Raw genomic sequence first — 15,128 nt, 5'->3', positions numbered from 1 at the left:
CTGATCGGCAAGTCCTAGGCTCTGTGGTTTAACCCACAGCGCCACCCGCATCCCATAAATTTACATAAATGCAATAAATAAATGGCTCAAGGCTGGAGAGCAGATCCAGTTTTTGGGGACAAAGGGGAATCCCATTGACTGCTTGGTATCGTTTGACAAACTGCCTTTCTGCTAGGATGGGGTGGTAGTGCAGTAGGCAGTGGGGGGAACCCCCGCTATAAATAAGTCAGAAATTAAATCGTTATAACAAAAGAGGGGGGGAACCGCTATAGAAAACAGCTTAGAAATTTTCTTTTGCTCTCTGGCGCCACCTGGTGTTGCATGTTTATAACGCATTCAAAACGCTGTTTCTTGACTAATGTAGCTGAGTCCAGGGTCAAAATGCCAGCAGCTCTGTCTTGGGACAGACAAAGCCTGGGAAATACCACGCTGCAGCTGCCGGGGCCATGTCCCCCCGTAGCCTTATTAGACTTTACCGACTGGTTGGGTCTGCGTTGCTCCCGGACGGGAGGAAGGAAGGAAATCAAATGACACCGAGGTTGATTCAGAGAAAGAGTTTATTCTGCTCTCCAGATAGCAGAAGGCACTTGCATGATCAGTTCCCAGCAAGTCCAAAGAAATAAGAAATTTCATGCAGTATATATATCCTCCAGGCACCCTCTCCCCCTCCTTCCCCAGGAATCCAACCATGTCAGCTTATACACGTAAGTTGACATCCATGACCATAAACAGATATTCCTGTTCCGGTACTCTTGACCATAAAAGAGTACCTGTTCCTATACTCTTATCTTGGGGCAGGAGGTCACCAACTCTAAGAGCACTCCTGGCGCCGTTCCTGGGTCTCTTGTCAGACCTGACAAGGTATGTGCGTCTTTGTGGTCAGGATGTAAGATAAGACCCAGACGTGCCATCCCTGCTCCACTCGGAACTGGCAAGGCCATTCATTGCCGTCACAGACTGATAAAGGAGAGGGCTTTGAGCACTTGTTTATACAGCTGGGTTTCTGACTCAAGTGCTCAAGTTAATGCATTTTAGAAATGCTCTCATGGAGAAGGAAAAATGCAGATTTTGGGTCCCGTTTCAGACTGACTGCACAGAAACCCATTCCTTCACCCCCAACTCAGATACCCCCACCCCATCTCTCGGTGCCCTGCATGATAGAAACCCCCGCAAAGCTCACCGGATCGGTCTGGTACTCCCGACTGTAGAGCTCGTGGCAGTTGTTGAAGATGTACTCGTACGTGGAGTTGAGGCAGGCCTTCACGCAGTCCTTCACCACCTGACTGGCTCGCGGGGGACTCTGGAGCTCCTGGACCTGCACGAGACTCGCACTCGTTACTCCAGCCCCGCGGTGGTCGCAAAAACCCCAAACACAGGGGAAGCGCAGGTCTCTGGACAAAGCTCAGGCCTCTTCCCTTTCCCTATTACAATGGACGCTCGGGTTGTGAACGCGATCCGTGTGGGATGCACGTTCGCAACCTGCAACGGCGCATCTGCGCACGCGAGGGTTGCGATTCGCCGCTTCTGCGCATGCGCAAAGTGCAATCTAGTCCTTCTGCGCATGCACGACCCCCGAACACCGGAAGTAACCCGTTCCGGGTTTCGGTGGGCCCATAACCCGAAGAAACACAACCTGAAGCATCTGTAACCCGAGGTATGACTTACAGATAGGTAGCCGTGTTGGTCTGCCATAGTCAAAATAAAAAAATTCCTTCCAGTAGCACCTTAAAGACCAACTAAGTTAGTTCTTGGTATGAGCTTTCGTGTGCATGCACACTTCTTCAGATACACTGAAACAGAAGTTGCCAGATCCTTCTATATAGTGAGAAGGTGGGGAGGGGTATTACTCAGAAGGGTGGTGGGAATGGGAGATTGGCAGATAGCTGAGATGAGCCTGTTGACGACTCTTAACGACTGCAATAGGTCTTACAGGAAAAGGCAAGGGGTGAGAAGGTGAGAAATGGCTTAGTCATGTATAACGAGATAAGAATCCAATGTCTTTGTTCAAACCAGGTCTCTCCATGGTTTTAAGTTTGGTAATGAGTTGCAATTCAGCAGCTTCTCTTTCCAACCCCTCCCCACCTTCTCACTATATAGAAGGATCTGGCAACTTCTGTTTCAGTGTATCTGAAGAAGGGTGCATGCACACGAAAGCTCATACCAAGAACTAACTTAGTTGGTCTTTAAGGTGCTACTGGAAGGAATTTTTTTATTTTGACCGAGGTATGACTGTACTTGGAAATGCCGTTGGGGACCGAAACTGCATCCTCCTGCATCCGAGGCAGACCACGGGATTGTAGAGTCAGAAGGGACCCCAGTGGTCATCTAGTCCAACCCGCTGCCATGCCACTGAGCCGCACAGCTCTTCCGCCCGAACTCAGCAGCGGCGCTGGGAAATGCAGACAAGTGCTCAGCTCCTTGCGATCATTACCTTCATCCGGAAAAAAGTGATGCTGGTCAGGAGATCCACCGTCGATTTGAGGTCCTGCAGCCGCTCTGGGCTGCTGGCAGGGAAGTTATTCTGCCGGGGAGGAAAGCAGAGAGAGGGCATAGGTCATTCCCCGCCTTTTTGCACTTCTAAACATAAGTGAACAACGCCCCACCCAGAGCCCCTTTTGCCAGTTTGCATTTCTTAGTTCAGAAAGTATTGCTCTCTCCTATTCTACTCAGTTCAAGAGGGTTCTGGGAGCTTCTCTGCGTGAAACAAGCAGAAGGTTCATGGTGTTTGGGTTATTCCTTCCGAGAAGCTGAGTACAGCTGGCCTAAACTGGTCCCGGTATCTCTTTCTCTCAAGGTCACGCTGGCTATAAAAAATAAAATCAAACCTCGGATCCTGAACGCCTCTGTTTTGGAACGTTTCGGCTCCCGAACGTCGAAAACCCAGAAGTCAATGCTCCAGTTTTCGAACGTCTTTCGGAAGCTGAACGCGCTTCCGGAATGGATTACGTTCGACAACCGAGGTTTGACTGTAGCGCCAGAAAGATCCTGGGTTTCATTTTCTCTATCGGTCTCTTTTCCTGTTGTTGTGGTGTTCTGTTCATTGTATGCTTAGTGTTAAAGTTTAGACGTATTTTTTAATATATAAAAATATTTTTTATTGGTTTTACATATAATCACATTACGTAACCTCACATCCTTTTCTTTTATCTCTTTTGGTTCTTTTATCTCTTCCCTCCTTCCCGTCTAATGGTTTACAAAATAAAACTTTGCATCATTACATTTCCTTTCTTATCCTGTCCCTTTCCTAAAATATTAAATTACTCCGCCTGAATAGGTAGCAATTTCATCTTACAAATCTTCAGATAACCTTGCTAGTGATGTTTCACGTTCTCTTTCTCTCTCTCTTCCTTCTGGTGTGATGTTCTGTATATAGTTTGCTTAGTGTTAAGGCTTAGACTTATTATAAGTTATCATAGAATTATAGAATCATAGAATCATAGAGTTGGAAGAGACCCCAAGGGCCATCGAGTCCAACCCCCTGCCAAGCAGGAAACACCATCAGAGCACTCCTGACATATGGTTGTCAAGCCTCTGCTTAAAGACCTCCAAAGTAGGAGACTCCACCACACTCCTGGGCAGCAAATTCCACTGTCAAACAGCTCTTACTGTCAGGAAGTTCTTCCTAATGTTTAGGTGGAATTTTCTTTCTTGTAGTTTGGATCCATTGCTCCGTGTCCGCTTCTCTGGAGCAGCAGAAAACAACCTTTCTCCCTCCTCTATGTGACATCCTTTTATATATTTGAACATGGCTATCATATCACCCCTTAACCTCCTCTTCTCCAGGCTAAACATGCCCAGCTCCCTTAGCCGTTCCTCATAAGGCATCATTTCCAGGCCTTTGACCATTTTGGTTGCCCTCCTCTGGACACGTTCCAGTTTGTCAGTGTCCTTCTTGAACTGGGGTGCCCAGAACTGGACACAGTACTCCAGGTGAGGTCTGACCAGAGCAGAATACAGTGGCACTATTACTTCTCCTGATCTAGATGCTATACTCCTATTGATGCAGCCCAGAATTGCATTGGCTGTTTTAGCTGCAACTAAAGTTATTGTAAGTTTAAGTTAAGTCTGCTGCAACTGGATTTCTTATGGACAGCGCCAACCCTGAATGTATTGGATTTAATTAATAATAATAATAATAATAATAATAATAATAATAATAAAAAAACAACTTTATTTATACCCCGCCCTCCCCAGCCAAGACCAGGCTCAGGGTGTCTAACAACCAATATAAAAACAAATTGATTGAAATACAACTTAAAAACAAGATCAGCTTGGCTTCTGTTATTTTCTCCTACCGATAGGGAACCCGCTTAAGGACTCTAGACGGGCTCTTGCGTACCCCATAAGGAAGTGTTTTAAGTTTTTACTCTGTTGGAGTTCTGCTCCGGATCAAGACCGAGCAGAATTCTGGCAGATGAAGGTGATAGACTATATGGGACTGGCCGAAATGACTGGCAGAATCCGAGACCAGGGGAAAGAGACGGCGGAAGAAGATTGGAAGAAATTCAAAATTTATCTTAAGAAATATTGTAAAAATTAATGAAGGCTAAAAGGTTGAGGTTATAGAAAAAAGGGGACTACAGCTGTAAAAGATTAAGTAAAAGAAAAGAACAAGGGAAAATTAGATAAAATCAAGGGGGAGGATTTGCTGAAACAAATTTGGAAATTGGGATGCAGAAAGGGGAGGTACGGGGAAGTCGGTGAAGTAAGGTTCAAGAAAAAAGGATTTGAAATTATACATGTTTGTTTATGTGTTTGTTTGTTTGTTTGTATTGTACATTGTTTGTGTTTATAAAAATTGTAAAAAACCAATAATTTTTTTTTTATAAAAAAACAAAAACAACACCGAGCAGAATTCCGTGCCACCTTTCTCAGCCGCAAGCAGTTCACACCCGCAGACGTACCCGGTACATAGAGAGGTCTATCCGTAGGGAGTTGTGCAGCTGATCCAAAAGTTTGACAAACCGTTCTTTCTGCAAAAAGAGACAGGCCCCAAAAGCAGGTAAATGAAGTCACAGAAGGCACAGCGCTACCACCCCCCTGGCCCCACAAAAAATAAACCTCCCACCCTATCCTTCCGTACTTGCTTCAACCCCTCCTCCCTACCCACCCACCCCCAACCCTCTCCATTAGGGAAATCCTGGCTTTTATTACTTATTTTTTGGAGAGAGAGAGAGAGAAAATATGCAAGCGCCTTGGGGCAGGGACCTTTCACTGGGATGGAGAGCTAAGCACCTTCCTTATTGGAGCAATTTACGCTGAGACAAAACCTTGCTTCCTGGAGGGTAGAATTCACAGCACCCATTGATTCTCCCCTGGGCGCCAGTCTGCAAACGGTTTAAACCCCCTCCTGATCTAAGGGGGGGGGGCAGGCAGTACCCTAGACCTGGTGGGGGGGGGGGAGATAACTTTCGTGGCTGAGGAAGAGCTTTCAGAAATTCTGTCCATGAAAACAGCACCCCCGGCCCTCTTCTGCTGTTTTCAAAGGGGTCTCCTTTGAAGCAGCTGCAATAGGGGGTCTTTTTCTCTCCCTGCTGAGAGTTCACGCTTGGAGCTAGCAGTTGTTGAACTCCTGGGCTTAACACCTTCGGGGCAAGGGCCTGATTTGGAGAAACTGCCATTCCTTCACCCAGGAAAACCCAAATACTGCCCTTGCTTGCTTTGCTTTCGTGCGTGCAAGCAAGAGAGGGCCATACCTTCCCACTTATCTCAGCCTTTCCTCAACTTGTGGGTCCCCAGATGTTGTTGGACTACAACTCCCATCACCCCTAGCTAGCAAGGCCAGAGCTCAGGGATGATGGGAGTTGTAGTCCGACAACATCTGGGGACCCGCAAGTGGAGAACCACTGAGCTAAGAGGACAGAGGGGAAGCTCTTCCATAAGCCAGGCTTCCTCAACCTCCAGATGTTTCGAGACTACAATTCCCATCATCCCTGACCACTGGTCCTGCTAGCAAGGGATTGTGGGAGTTGTAGGCCAAAAACATCTGGTTGAGGAAGCCTGGTGTAAGCTGAGCTTAAGGCAGCCTTTCTCAACCTGCAGGTCCCCAGATGTTGTCGAACTACAACTCCCATCACCCCTAGCTAGCAAGGCCAGAGCTCAAGGATGATGGGAGTTGTAGTCCGACAACATCTGGGGACCCGCAGGTGGAGAACCACTGAGCTAAGAGGACAGAGGGGAAGCTCTTCCATAGAGTCTGCATAAGCCAGGCTTCCTCAACCTCCAGATGTTTCGAGACTACGATTCCCATCATCCCTGACCACTGGTCCTGCTAGCAAGGGATCGTGGGAGTTGTAGGCCAAAAAGATCTGGTTGAGGAAGCCTGCTGTAAGCTGAGCTTAAGGCAGCCTTTCTCAACCTGCGGGTCCCCAGATGTTGTTGAACTACAACTCCCATCACCTTTAGCTAGCAAGGCCAGAGCTCAGGGGTGATGGGAGTTGTAGTCCAACAACATCTGGGGAGCCACAGGTTCAGAACTGCTGACTTAGCTGGTCCCAGAGATGCGACCGTGACAGGGCTGTAGAGCCACTTTGTGTCGTCACCTTTACTCCAGAAGAGGGTATTTTTTGGGGGTGAGGGAGCCCATGTTTTGACCCACGCAGGAAACAGAGATTGACCTGAGCTACGTGCCCATGACATTTCCACCAACATATCCCCCCCTCCCCACCACCAAAGACTCTTAGCGAAGCGGGAGGGGACAAAGGACTCAGCGTTTGTGCGACATGGCATGCAGACAGCGAGAACAGTCCTTTAGGAGGAGGTCAGCCTCCCACACCCCACCGAGCGACCCCCCCAAATCTCCACCCCCCACCCAATTAAGCTAAGTCCCCCTACCCCACTATCTGCCTGACACCTGCTCTCCATGCTGCCCCAAACCCATATCAATGACTCCCCACTCGGTTGCTTCCCTGTTTCTTAATAACGCCGCGCATGCGCTCTTATGCGCAGCGCAGAGGGCAAGGGCGCCACAGGCAAAAAAGGAAGCGTTGTGGGGCCCGGTGGGGAGGGCATCTCTCCCCCCACCCAACGCTGCACGGCGATATTAAGAAACGGATGTCAGGCCTGTCGTCACGACAAGCGGTTGTGCGCAGTTGCAGGGAATGTGTACTGGGTGCCTACAAGTGTATGGGCAATTTATCTGGCATTTCGGAAGTTGGTGATCTGGCATGGTTCTTGACCCTTGTTAAATTCTCTGATGGCATGAAGAACAACCGAATCAGTTGGGAGGGAGTGCTAGCGCTGGGGACCTTATTTGATGTTGGACATTGCTTTTTTAATAATAATAATAATGGGACGTGGGTGGCGCTGTGGGTTAAACCACAGAGCCTAGGACTTGCCGATCAGAAGGTCGGCGGTTCGAATCCCCGCGACGGGGTGAGCTCCCGTTGCTCAGTCCCTGCTCCTGCCAACCTAGCAGTTCTAATTTCACCGCAGTGGACAGTGACCTGTGGAGTGGAAACAGTTCTGCAATGTGATGAATGGGACTTCTCCTAACATCCATAGTCCAGAATGGGAGACAGACCTTTGCAAGTCAAGCTGTCATTGTAACCCTTGTTTATTCATTGGGATGAACCCTACTATAAGGCATAAGGCTCATTGAGATCAATGGGCTTAAAGGAATCATGCCCTTGATTTTGGTGGGTTGTAGTCCTCACTTGGGAGGCGGGTGGCGCTGTGGGTTAAACCACAGAGCCTAGGACTTGCCGATCAGAAGGTCGGCGGTTCGAAACCCCGCAATGCCGGGGTGAGCTCCTGTTGCTCGGTCCCTGCTTCTGCCAACCTAGCAGTTCAAAAGCATGTCAAAGTGCAAGTAGATAAATAGGTACCACTCCAGCGGGAAGGTAAACGGCGTTTCCGTGTGCTGCTCTGGTTCGCCAGAAGCGGCTTAGTCCTGCTGGCCACATGACCTGGAGGTTGTACGGCGGCTCCCTCGGCCAGTAAAGCGAGATGAGCGCCGCAGCCCCAGAGTCGGCCACGACTGGATCAAATGTTCAGGGGTCCCTTTATCTTTAGAGCACATTCTGGTCCACTGAGTGGGATTAATCTCATAGCCTCCCATTGTTTTTTGATTATGTCTGGGGGGGACGGACACATATGGTCAAGAAGGCCACGCCTTCCTTGGATGATGTGGAAGGAGCTGTCCAGTCCTCTGGTGCTGAAATGGGAAGCAATTGTCTGCCATGTTGGTACTGTGCGCTGTCCGGTTGACTGGTGCTGAAGCCAAGTTCCGCCTGTGTACTGTGCAGTCTCCCCAGGGCTGAAGGGACACCCAGTTGCGTACGTGTAAGAAGGGAAGCAACACACTAACCTTGCCTATCGCCCCAGTTAGCAAAATGCCTCCAGGGTCTGCCTCCACCCCCAAACACAGACCAACCAAACACCCCTCCGCTACCCGCTATCTCTGCTTCCCCCCTCCACCTCTAGCTGAGACCTCCTTTCCCCTCAACCCGCCCACCCCCTACCCCACTCCACCCCCCACCCCCTACATCTCCCTTGACCGCTAAGGTTGCGAGAGACAACGAAAAAGCAATCCTTGCAACAAAAAGAACACGGTTGCACATCCGCCACAACACAGCCTCCGTAGCACCCCTTAGCACCGGCACACAGAGGGTTAAAGCGACACAGTCTGGTTTTTTGGGGGGAGAGGGAAAACGCCCAAATTTTAGGCTCTCTCTGAGAGGGAAAAAAGAAGAAAGAAAGAAACACGGTTTGTACAAAGCCTAACATTTGATTTTTTTTATCAAAATGGTTTTTTTTTTCTTTTCGAAGCCGCGATGGAGAGAAAACGAGAGACCGAGAAAACAAAGACAGTCCTGTCGAGGGCTAAACACGTCCCTAACCGCAAAACAGAATTGGTTTTATACAGAAGCAGAACCAGAGGCTTGTTAACACACACTTTGTGGTAGCAGTCGGTAAATCAGACATAAACTTCTCCCGTGTTTGTGCGATGTTTTGCCGTTTCGTTTTTGCAATCGGTCGCCTTTGACAAACCAGGCAGGGCTGTTGTTCTCGGCCTTCAGAATTGGCTTGGGTGCAAAGCTCCCTCTTTCTCCACAGCCCTGATTTCTGTTAACGTGTTGAGGCCCCACGGCCTCAACCACAGACCCCCAGTTTTGCTGCGTGAACAAGCCTCTGGCGGTCGACTTTTGGAAAATGCACAGAGAAGAGAAAAAACCTGTTTTCAAAAACTCCTGTTAAGTTAAAACGGCGTGGCAGAGTCATGGGGAAAGGGGCTGGGTGTACAAGGTCACTTCCCTCAGCGCAACTGATATGCGCCTCGCTGAGATTCCCACACACTCCCTGCGCATCAGAACTGAAATCCACGTTGCTGCTGGTCTATGTTTCCTTGTTGACATGTGGGCCATAGCTGTTAACTTTCCCCTTTTTTAAAGGGAAATTCCCTTATACCGAATAGGATTCCTCGCAAGAAAAGGGAAAAGTGGACAGCTATGATGTGGGCTTCCCTGAGTCTGACACTGCACCATGGGGTTTTGTAGTCTTCAAGCTGCACCAGCGCATGCTGGGCAAAGACTACAAAGACCGCATGCAGTGAGAGTGCGAGAGAAGTGAACACCTACCTGCCTCATATCTGCAATTCAATCCACTCGGCTGCCTGCCTCTTTGTGTTTTAAGAATGTAAGAATATCAGAAGAGCCTGGGGCTCAGTGACCAACTAGATGCCCCTGGGAAACCAGAAACAGGATTTGAACCCAAGACCAACTCTCCCCTCCTGCGATTTCCAGCTGCTGGTTTTCAGAAGCACCCCAACTGTTGACGCAGAGCTATGATCATGGCTAGCCGCCATCGATAGCCCTCTCCTCCACGAATTTGGCCAATTCTCTTTTAAAGCCATCTAAGAATAGAGGGCCTCACAGCCTCCTCTGTGTATGGGATGTGATACATAGATAGCAGTCAAGTACAACATATAGGGACGCAGGTGGCGCTGTGGGTTAAACCACAGAGCCTAGGACTTGCCGATCAGAAGGTCGGCGGTTCGAATCCCCGCAATGACGGGGTGAGCTCCCGTTGCTCGGTCCCTGCTCCTGCCAACCTAGCAGTTCGAAAGCATGTCAATGTGCCAGTAGATAAATAGGTACCGCTCTGGCGGGAAGGGAAATGGCGTTTCCGTGCGCTGCTCTGGTTCGCCAGAAGCGGCTTAGTCCTGCTGGCCACACGACCCGGAAGCTGTACGCCGGCTCCCTCGGCCAGTAAAGCGAGATGAGCGCCGCAACCCCAGAGTTGGCCACGACTGGACCTAATGGTCAGGGGTCCCTTTACCTTTAAGAATAGAGGGCATCACAGCCTCCTGTGTATGGGATGTGACACATAGACAGCAGTCCAGTACAACATTCCTAGAGCGGACATGAAAGGGGATGTTTGCTCCAGCCCGTCGGAACTTCCTGTTTCCTCCTGGGCTGGGGCAAACTTCCTCTGCCTGTGAAACGACAGAACTGAGACACAGTCATCCTTCAAAAAATTCACATCGATCTGAATTTTCCAATACAGTTCTCCAAATAAATGGTGTTTACCAAAATGCATTTATTGAGTGCAGAAGCGTGCCTAACTATGAATTTGTTCTCGAAAATGGTGTACAAATAGGCATTACGCTAGGGAAAATTGCTTGCAAGTTTGTGTTGGACGACTAACGTGTACGCTAGTAAAAGGTTATTCAGTGAGATGGGGGGAAAGATATTTAAGTGAGAGCAGGCGCGTCAGCGTGAGCGCAGAGCTCGCCGCAAATTTCCAGCATCCCAGTAGATTCCCCTTCCCCTTCGACTTTAACTTTCTGCCCTCCAAACTTTTCCCCTGCTCCCGAACCAGTTGCAACCCAGAAAGTGGTTTGCCAACCTGACCCCCAGACAGGATTTCCTTCTGACTGCTGGACAGCTCCCCACCTACCGTATTTTTCGCTCCATAGGACGCACTTTTCCCCCTACAAAAATTAAGGGGAAATGTGTGTGCATCCTATGGAGTGAATGCAGGCTCCTTGGCTTCAGCAATAGCAATGCGAAGCCTCCGAAGCGCAGAGGGAGCGCTCCCTCTGCGCTCCGGAGGCTACGCGTTGCTTTCGCTGAAGCCTGGAGAGCAAGAGGGGTTGGTCCGCACCGACCCCTCTCGCTCTCCAGGCTTCAGGGATAGGAGCCTGAAGCCTTTGGAGCGCAGCGGGAACTCACGCTGCGCTCCAAAGGCTTCGGGTTGCTTTTGCTGAAGCAGGGAGAGCAAGACTCTCCTGGCTTCAGCAGAGAGGGAGAGCTGCGCAGCGCCCCTTCAGCGAAGCGGGAGGAGAAATGGAAGGGGCTCCGTTTCTCCTGCCGCTTCGCTGAAGGGGCGCTGAGCAGAGAGGGGGAGATTTTTTTCCCTTGTTCCCCCCTCTCTGCTCAGCGCCCCTTCAGCGAAGCAGCAGGAGAAACGGACAAGGTGCGTCCTATGGTCGGGTGCGTCCTATAGAGTGAAAAATATGGTCTCTGGTGTGAAAGCTCAGTTTCTCCATCATGCTTTCCAAGATAAGGCTCAAAATGTCTCCCTAGCACAGCGCTTCACTAAGTATCCCTTCTGAGTCTTAGCAGGCGACAGTAGTTGCACTGGGGGAAATGATCTCAAGATCGGCACCTTTCCAGACTTTGCCACGCCTTTCCCGCAAGGCACAAACCATCGCCTTCCTGTAGCATTCCTGACTTAGTCGTCGTCTTCGTAAATCTATATATCAACATTTTGAGGCCGGGGATGAACTGCCTCGCTCATAACAAAAGCCAGGAATTCTATGAACATGAAAATCGGAGTTGCTTCAGCCCCAGAGGGAAGCAAGGAGATATTTCAGACGCCGCTCCTTGATTGGTGGAAATTATTATTTCACATTTATCTTATGAGCTTTCTTCCATCGTGGAACGCAAGACGGTGTACATTAAGTCCTCAGACAATCTCTCATCTGGGGTCTCGCATGTGTGGTGTGGGATTATGATAGGGTTGCCATGTTTTGAAGAGCGAAAAAGAGGACACATTTTCTGACTTCTACTTTAAACTAAGGGTCGCTGTTGTGACAACTCTCCTTTTAAATACCCCTCCTACATGTAGGGAGACACGGGTGGCGCTGTGGGTTAAACCACAGAGCCTAGGGCTTGCCGATCAGAAGGTCGGCAGTTCGAATCCCCGCAATGACGGGGTGAGCTCCCGTTGCTCGGTCCCTGCTCCTGCCAACCTAGCAGTTCGAAAGCTCCTCAAAGTGCAAGTAGATAAATAGGTACCGCTCTGGCAGGAAGGTAAACGGCGTTTCCGTGCGCTGCTCTGGTTTGCCAGAAGCGGCTTAATCCTGCTGGCCACATGACCACATGGTCTAAACCACGGATCCTCTTGGGCTTGCCGATCGGAAAGTCGGCGGTTTGATGGTCATTTGTGGACCTTAAGGTCCTCCGCGGGGCATACCAGGAGAGGCGGTCTCGTAGGTACGTGGGTCCTAGGCTGCATATGTCAGCAAGACCTGAAGAGGGCATGTCCTGGAAAAGGAGGACATATGGCAACCCTAGATTGTGGCCACCTCCACCTTTGTCCATGCCCACCACTGGTGTGCGGCCTCTGAACGGTGTCATCTTGTAGACTTATTAGACTTTACCGATTGGTGGGCTCTGCGTTGCTCCCAGACGGGAGGAAGGAAGTCAAATGACACCGAGGGCTAGTTCAGAGAAAGAATTCTTTATTTTTGCTCTCCGGATAGCAGAAGGCACTTGCGTGGTCAGTTCACAGCAAGTCCAAAGAAATGAGAAATTTCATGCAGTATATATATCCTCCAGGCACCCTCTCCCCCTTCCCCAGGAATCCAGCCACGTCAGCTTATACACGCAGGTTGACATCACAGATGTTCCTGCTCCGGCACTCTTAACCATAAAAGGGTTTTCCTTCCTGTACTCCTGACCATAAAAGGGTATTCCTGTTCCTACTCTTATCTTGGAGCAAGAGGTCACCATCTCCAAGAACACCCTCTGGCGCTGTTCCCAGAATAGGACTGTGGGTCAGAGTGTGTCTAGGACGTAAGAGAAGACCTAGACGTGTCATCCCTGTTCTACTGGAACAGTCAAGGCCATCCTTGCCGTCACGAACTGATAAAGGAGAGGGCTCTGAGCACTTGTTTATACATCCGGGTTTTTGTTTATACATTGACTCAGAGCTCAAGTTAATGGATTTTAGCTAAGGAAAAATAGGGATTTTGGTGCCTGTTTCAAACTGCCTGCACAGTCAGTTTTAGGTTTGGGAAATCTATTCCTTCAATCTCTCGGTTGAGGCTACCTCGTTGGGTTAATCGCGCAGTTCACGAGGGGAGAGGAAACATGTACACAATCCTGAGCTCCTTCGAGAAAGGCACGGCGATATATTTAGAAATGAACAGCACTCCTAATAACTTGAGCGCCATATGTCGACTAAGCCAGGAGGCCTCAGTCCGGTTGCAGGCTGTGACCACTTCTACAGAGGACCCCAACAAAAAAAGCCGCCGCAGAACAGGCCAGGTCACATTCCCTACAATTTGCCTCTTATTAAATTATATTAATTTAGCAGAGTTGAAATTAGACCATGTTTCCCAATCATACTGGCCGGCTCCCAGTCGCACTGCATCATGGTTTTGGTAGCCCCTCGCCTTGCGTGCCCTTTCTCCTCCAGTTCTTCCCCATTGGGTTTCCGGCCGCTTTTGGACTACAGTCCCCATCATCCCTGACCACTGGTCCCGCTAGCTAGGGGTGATGGGAGTTGTTGTCCGACAGCGACTGCTGGAGAAACCCTGTGATTACTGTATTTTTTGCTCTATAAGACTCACTTTTCCCCTCCCAAAAAGTAAGGGGAAATGTGTGTGCGTCTTATGGAGCGAATGCAGGCTGCGCAGCGATCCCTCTTGCTGTTCTGGCTTCTGGGACTCAGAATATTTTTTTTCCTTGTTTTCCTCCTCCAAAAACTAGGTGCGTCTCGTGGCCTGGTGCTTCTTATAGAGCGAAAAATACGGTATAAGGTCGCAAAGCAAAGCCAGGGCTAAAATGCCGTTGCTGATTCCTGCTCTGCAAAAACTGTCGCAGCGTTTCATGGGGAAAAGGAACAGCCGGCGCTTCTTCTTTTGCCGAATTTCGGACTCTGCAGCGATGTTTTTTTTGGTAGGGTCCTCTCTACCGCCATGTACCCCCCTCCCCCCCGGGGGAAAAAGGAGAGAGTAAAAGTAAGAAATGAGTGTTCTACGCACCATCGGACTTACCCCGAAATTGGACGCGGCAAAACGGTCAGAGGCAGAGACGTTGGTAGAGGCAGTTGTATGAGCGTAATAAGCGTTGATGTTAGCCAGCAGAGTGCTCATGACTGCTGGCACTCCAGGGCACATATATTTCGAAGACAGGCAGGCAAAATGCCTGGAAGAAAAAAGGAAAGGAGGAGGGGGAAACACAGTCAACGCAACTCGGGATTTAGGAAAGCAGCCTGAAACCTTGCGCTTGGCACCAGGGAAAGACGGCTGCGACAGAGAAAATGGGACACAACCTGAGATTTCGACAGGGACTATTATTATTATAGAAGGAGCGTCTCCACCCCCATCGTCCAGCCCGGACACTGAGGTCCAGCTCCGAGGGCCTTCTGGCAGTTCCCTCCCTGCGAGAAGTGAGGTTGCAGAGAACCAGGCAGAGGGCCTCCTCGGTGGTGGCGCCCGCCCTGTGGAAAGCTCTCCCACCAGATGTCAGGGAGATAAACAACTAAATGACTTTTAGAAGATATCTGTAGGCAGACCTGTTTAGGGAAGCTTTTTAATGTTTGATGTTTTATCGTGTTTTTAATAATCTGTTGGGAGCTGCCCTGAGTGGCTGGGGAAACCCAGCCAGATGGGAGGGGTAAAATAAATAAATTATTATTATTATTATTCCCACAGAGACTCACGTCATGGCCTGATAGATGGACTCCACTCCATATCTCATAGCAAACTCGTCCACAATCTCCTGGGCAGTTTCGTCGAAGTACACTTTCCACGCGTCGTCGCCCTTCGCCTCGGGTATCTTCACCACGCCGTTGTTTTGGATGTCCGTCACGAAATGGAATAGGTTCTAACGAGACATTGATGGGTTAAAATTAAAACAGAAAAGTCATGTACCTATGGAGGAGGCTATACTACA

General features: G+C 49.6%; 1 protein-coding gene across 2 annotated transcripts in view; it reads right to left on the bottom strand.

The window, feature by feature from the left end:
• The window catches only part of LOC310697231 (protein unc-13 homolog A), a 113,931-nt gene that overhangs the window by 44,577 nt on the left and 54,226 nt on the right, over positions 1–15,128 (bottom strand). For both annotated transcript variants that reach the window (XM_083483639.1, XM_083483638.1), the window contains 5 exons: positions 14,896–15,059; positions 14,228–14,378; positions 4,905–4,973; positions 2,432–2,521; positions 1,181–1,315 (listed from right to left, as the gene is read on the bottom strand). In XM_083483639.1, coding sequence (XP_083339765.1) covers positions 1,181–1,315; positions 2,432–2,521; positions 4,905–4,973; positions 14,228–14,378; positions 14,896–15,059 — 609 coding nt within the window. The remainder of the gene's footprint in view (positions 1–1,180; positions 1,316–2,431; positions 2,522–4,904; positions 4,974–14,227; positions 14,379–14,895; positions 15,060–15,128) is intronic.

Source organism: Podarcis liolepis, assembly GCF_965112155.1.
Source record: "Podarcis liolepis genome assembly, chromosome: 18".
Lineage (NCBI taxonomy): Eukaryota > Metazoa > Chordata > Lepidosauria > Squamata > Lacertidae > Podarcis > Podarcis liolepis.
This window is presented reverse-complemented; position numbering and strand designations above follow the sequence as displayed.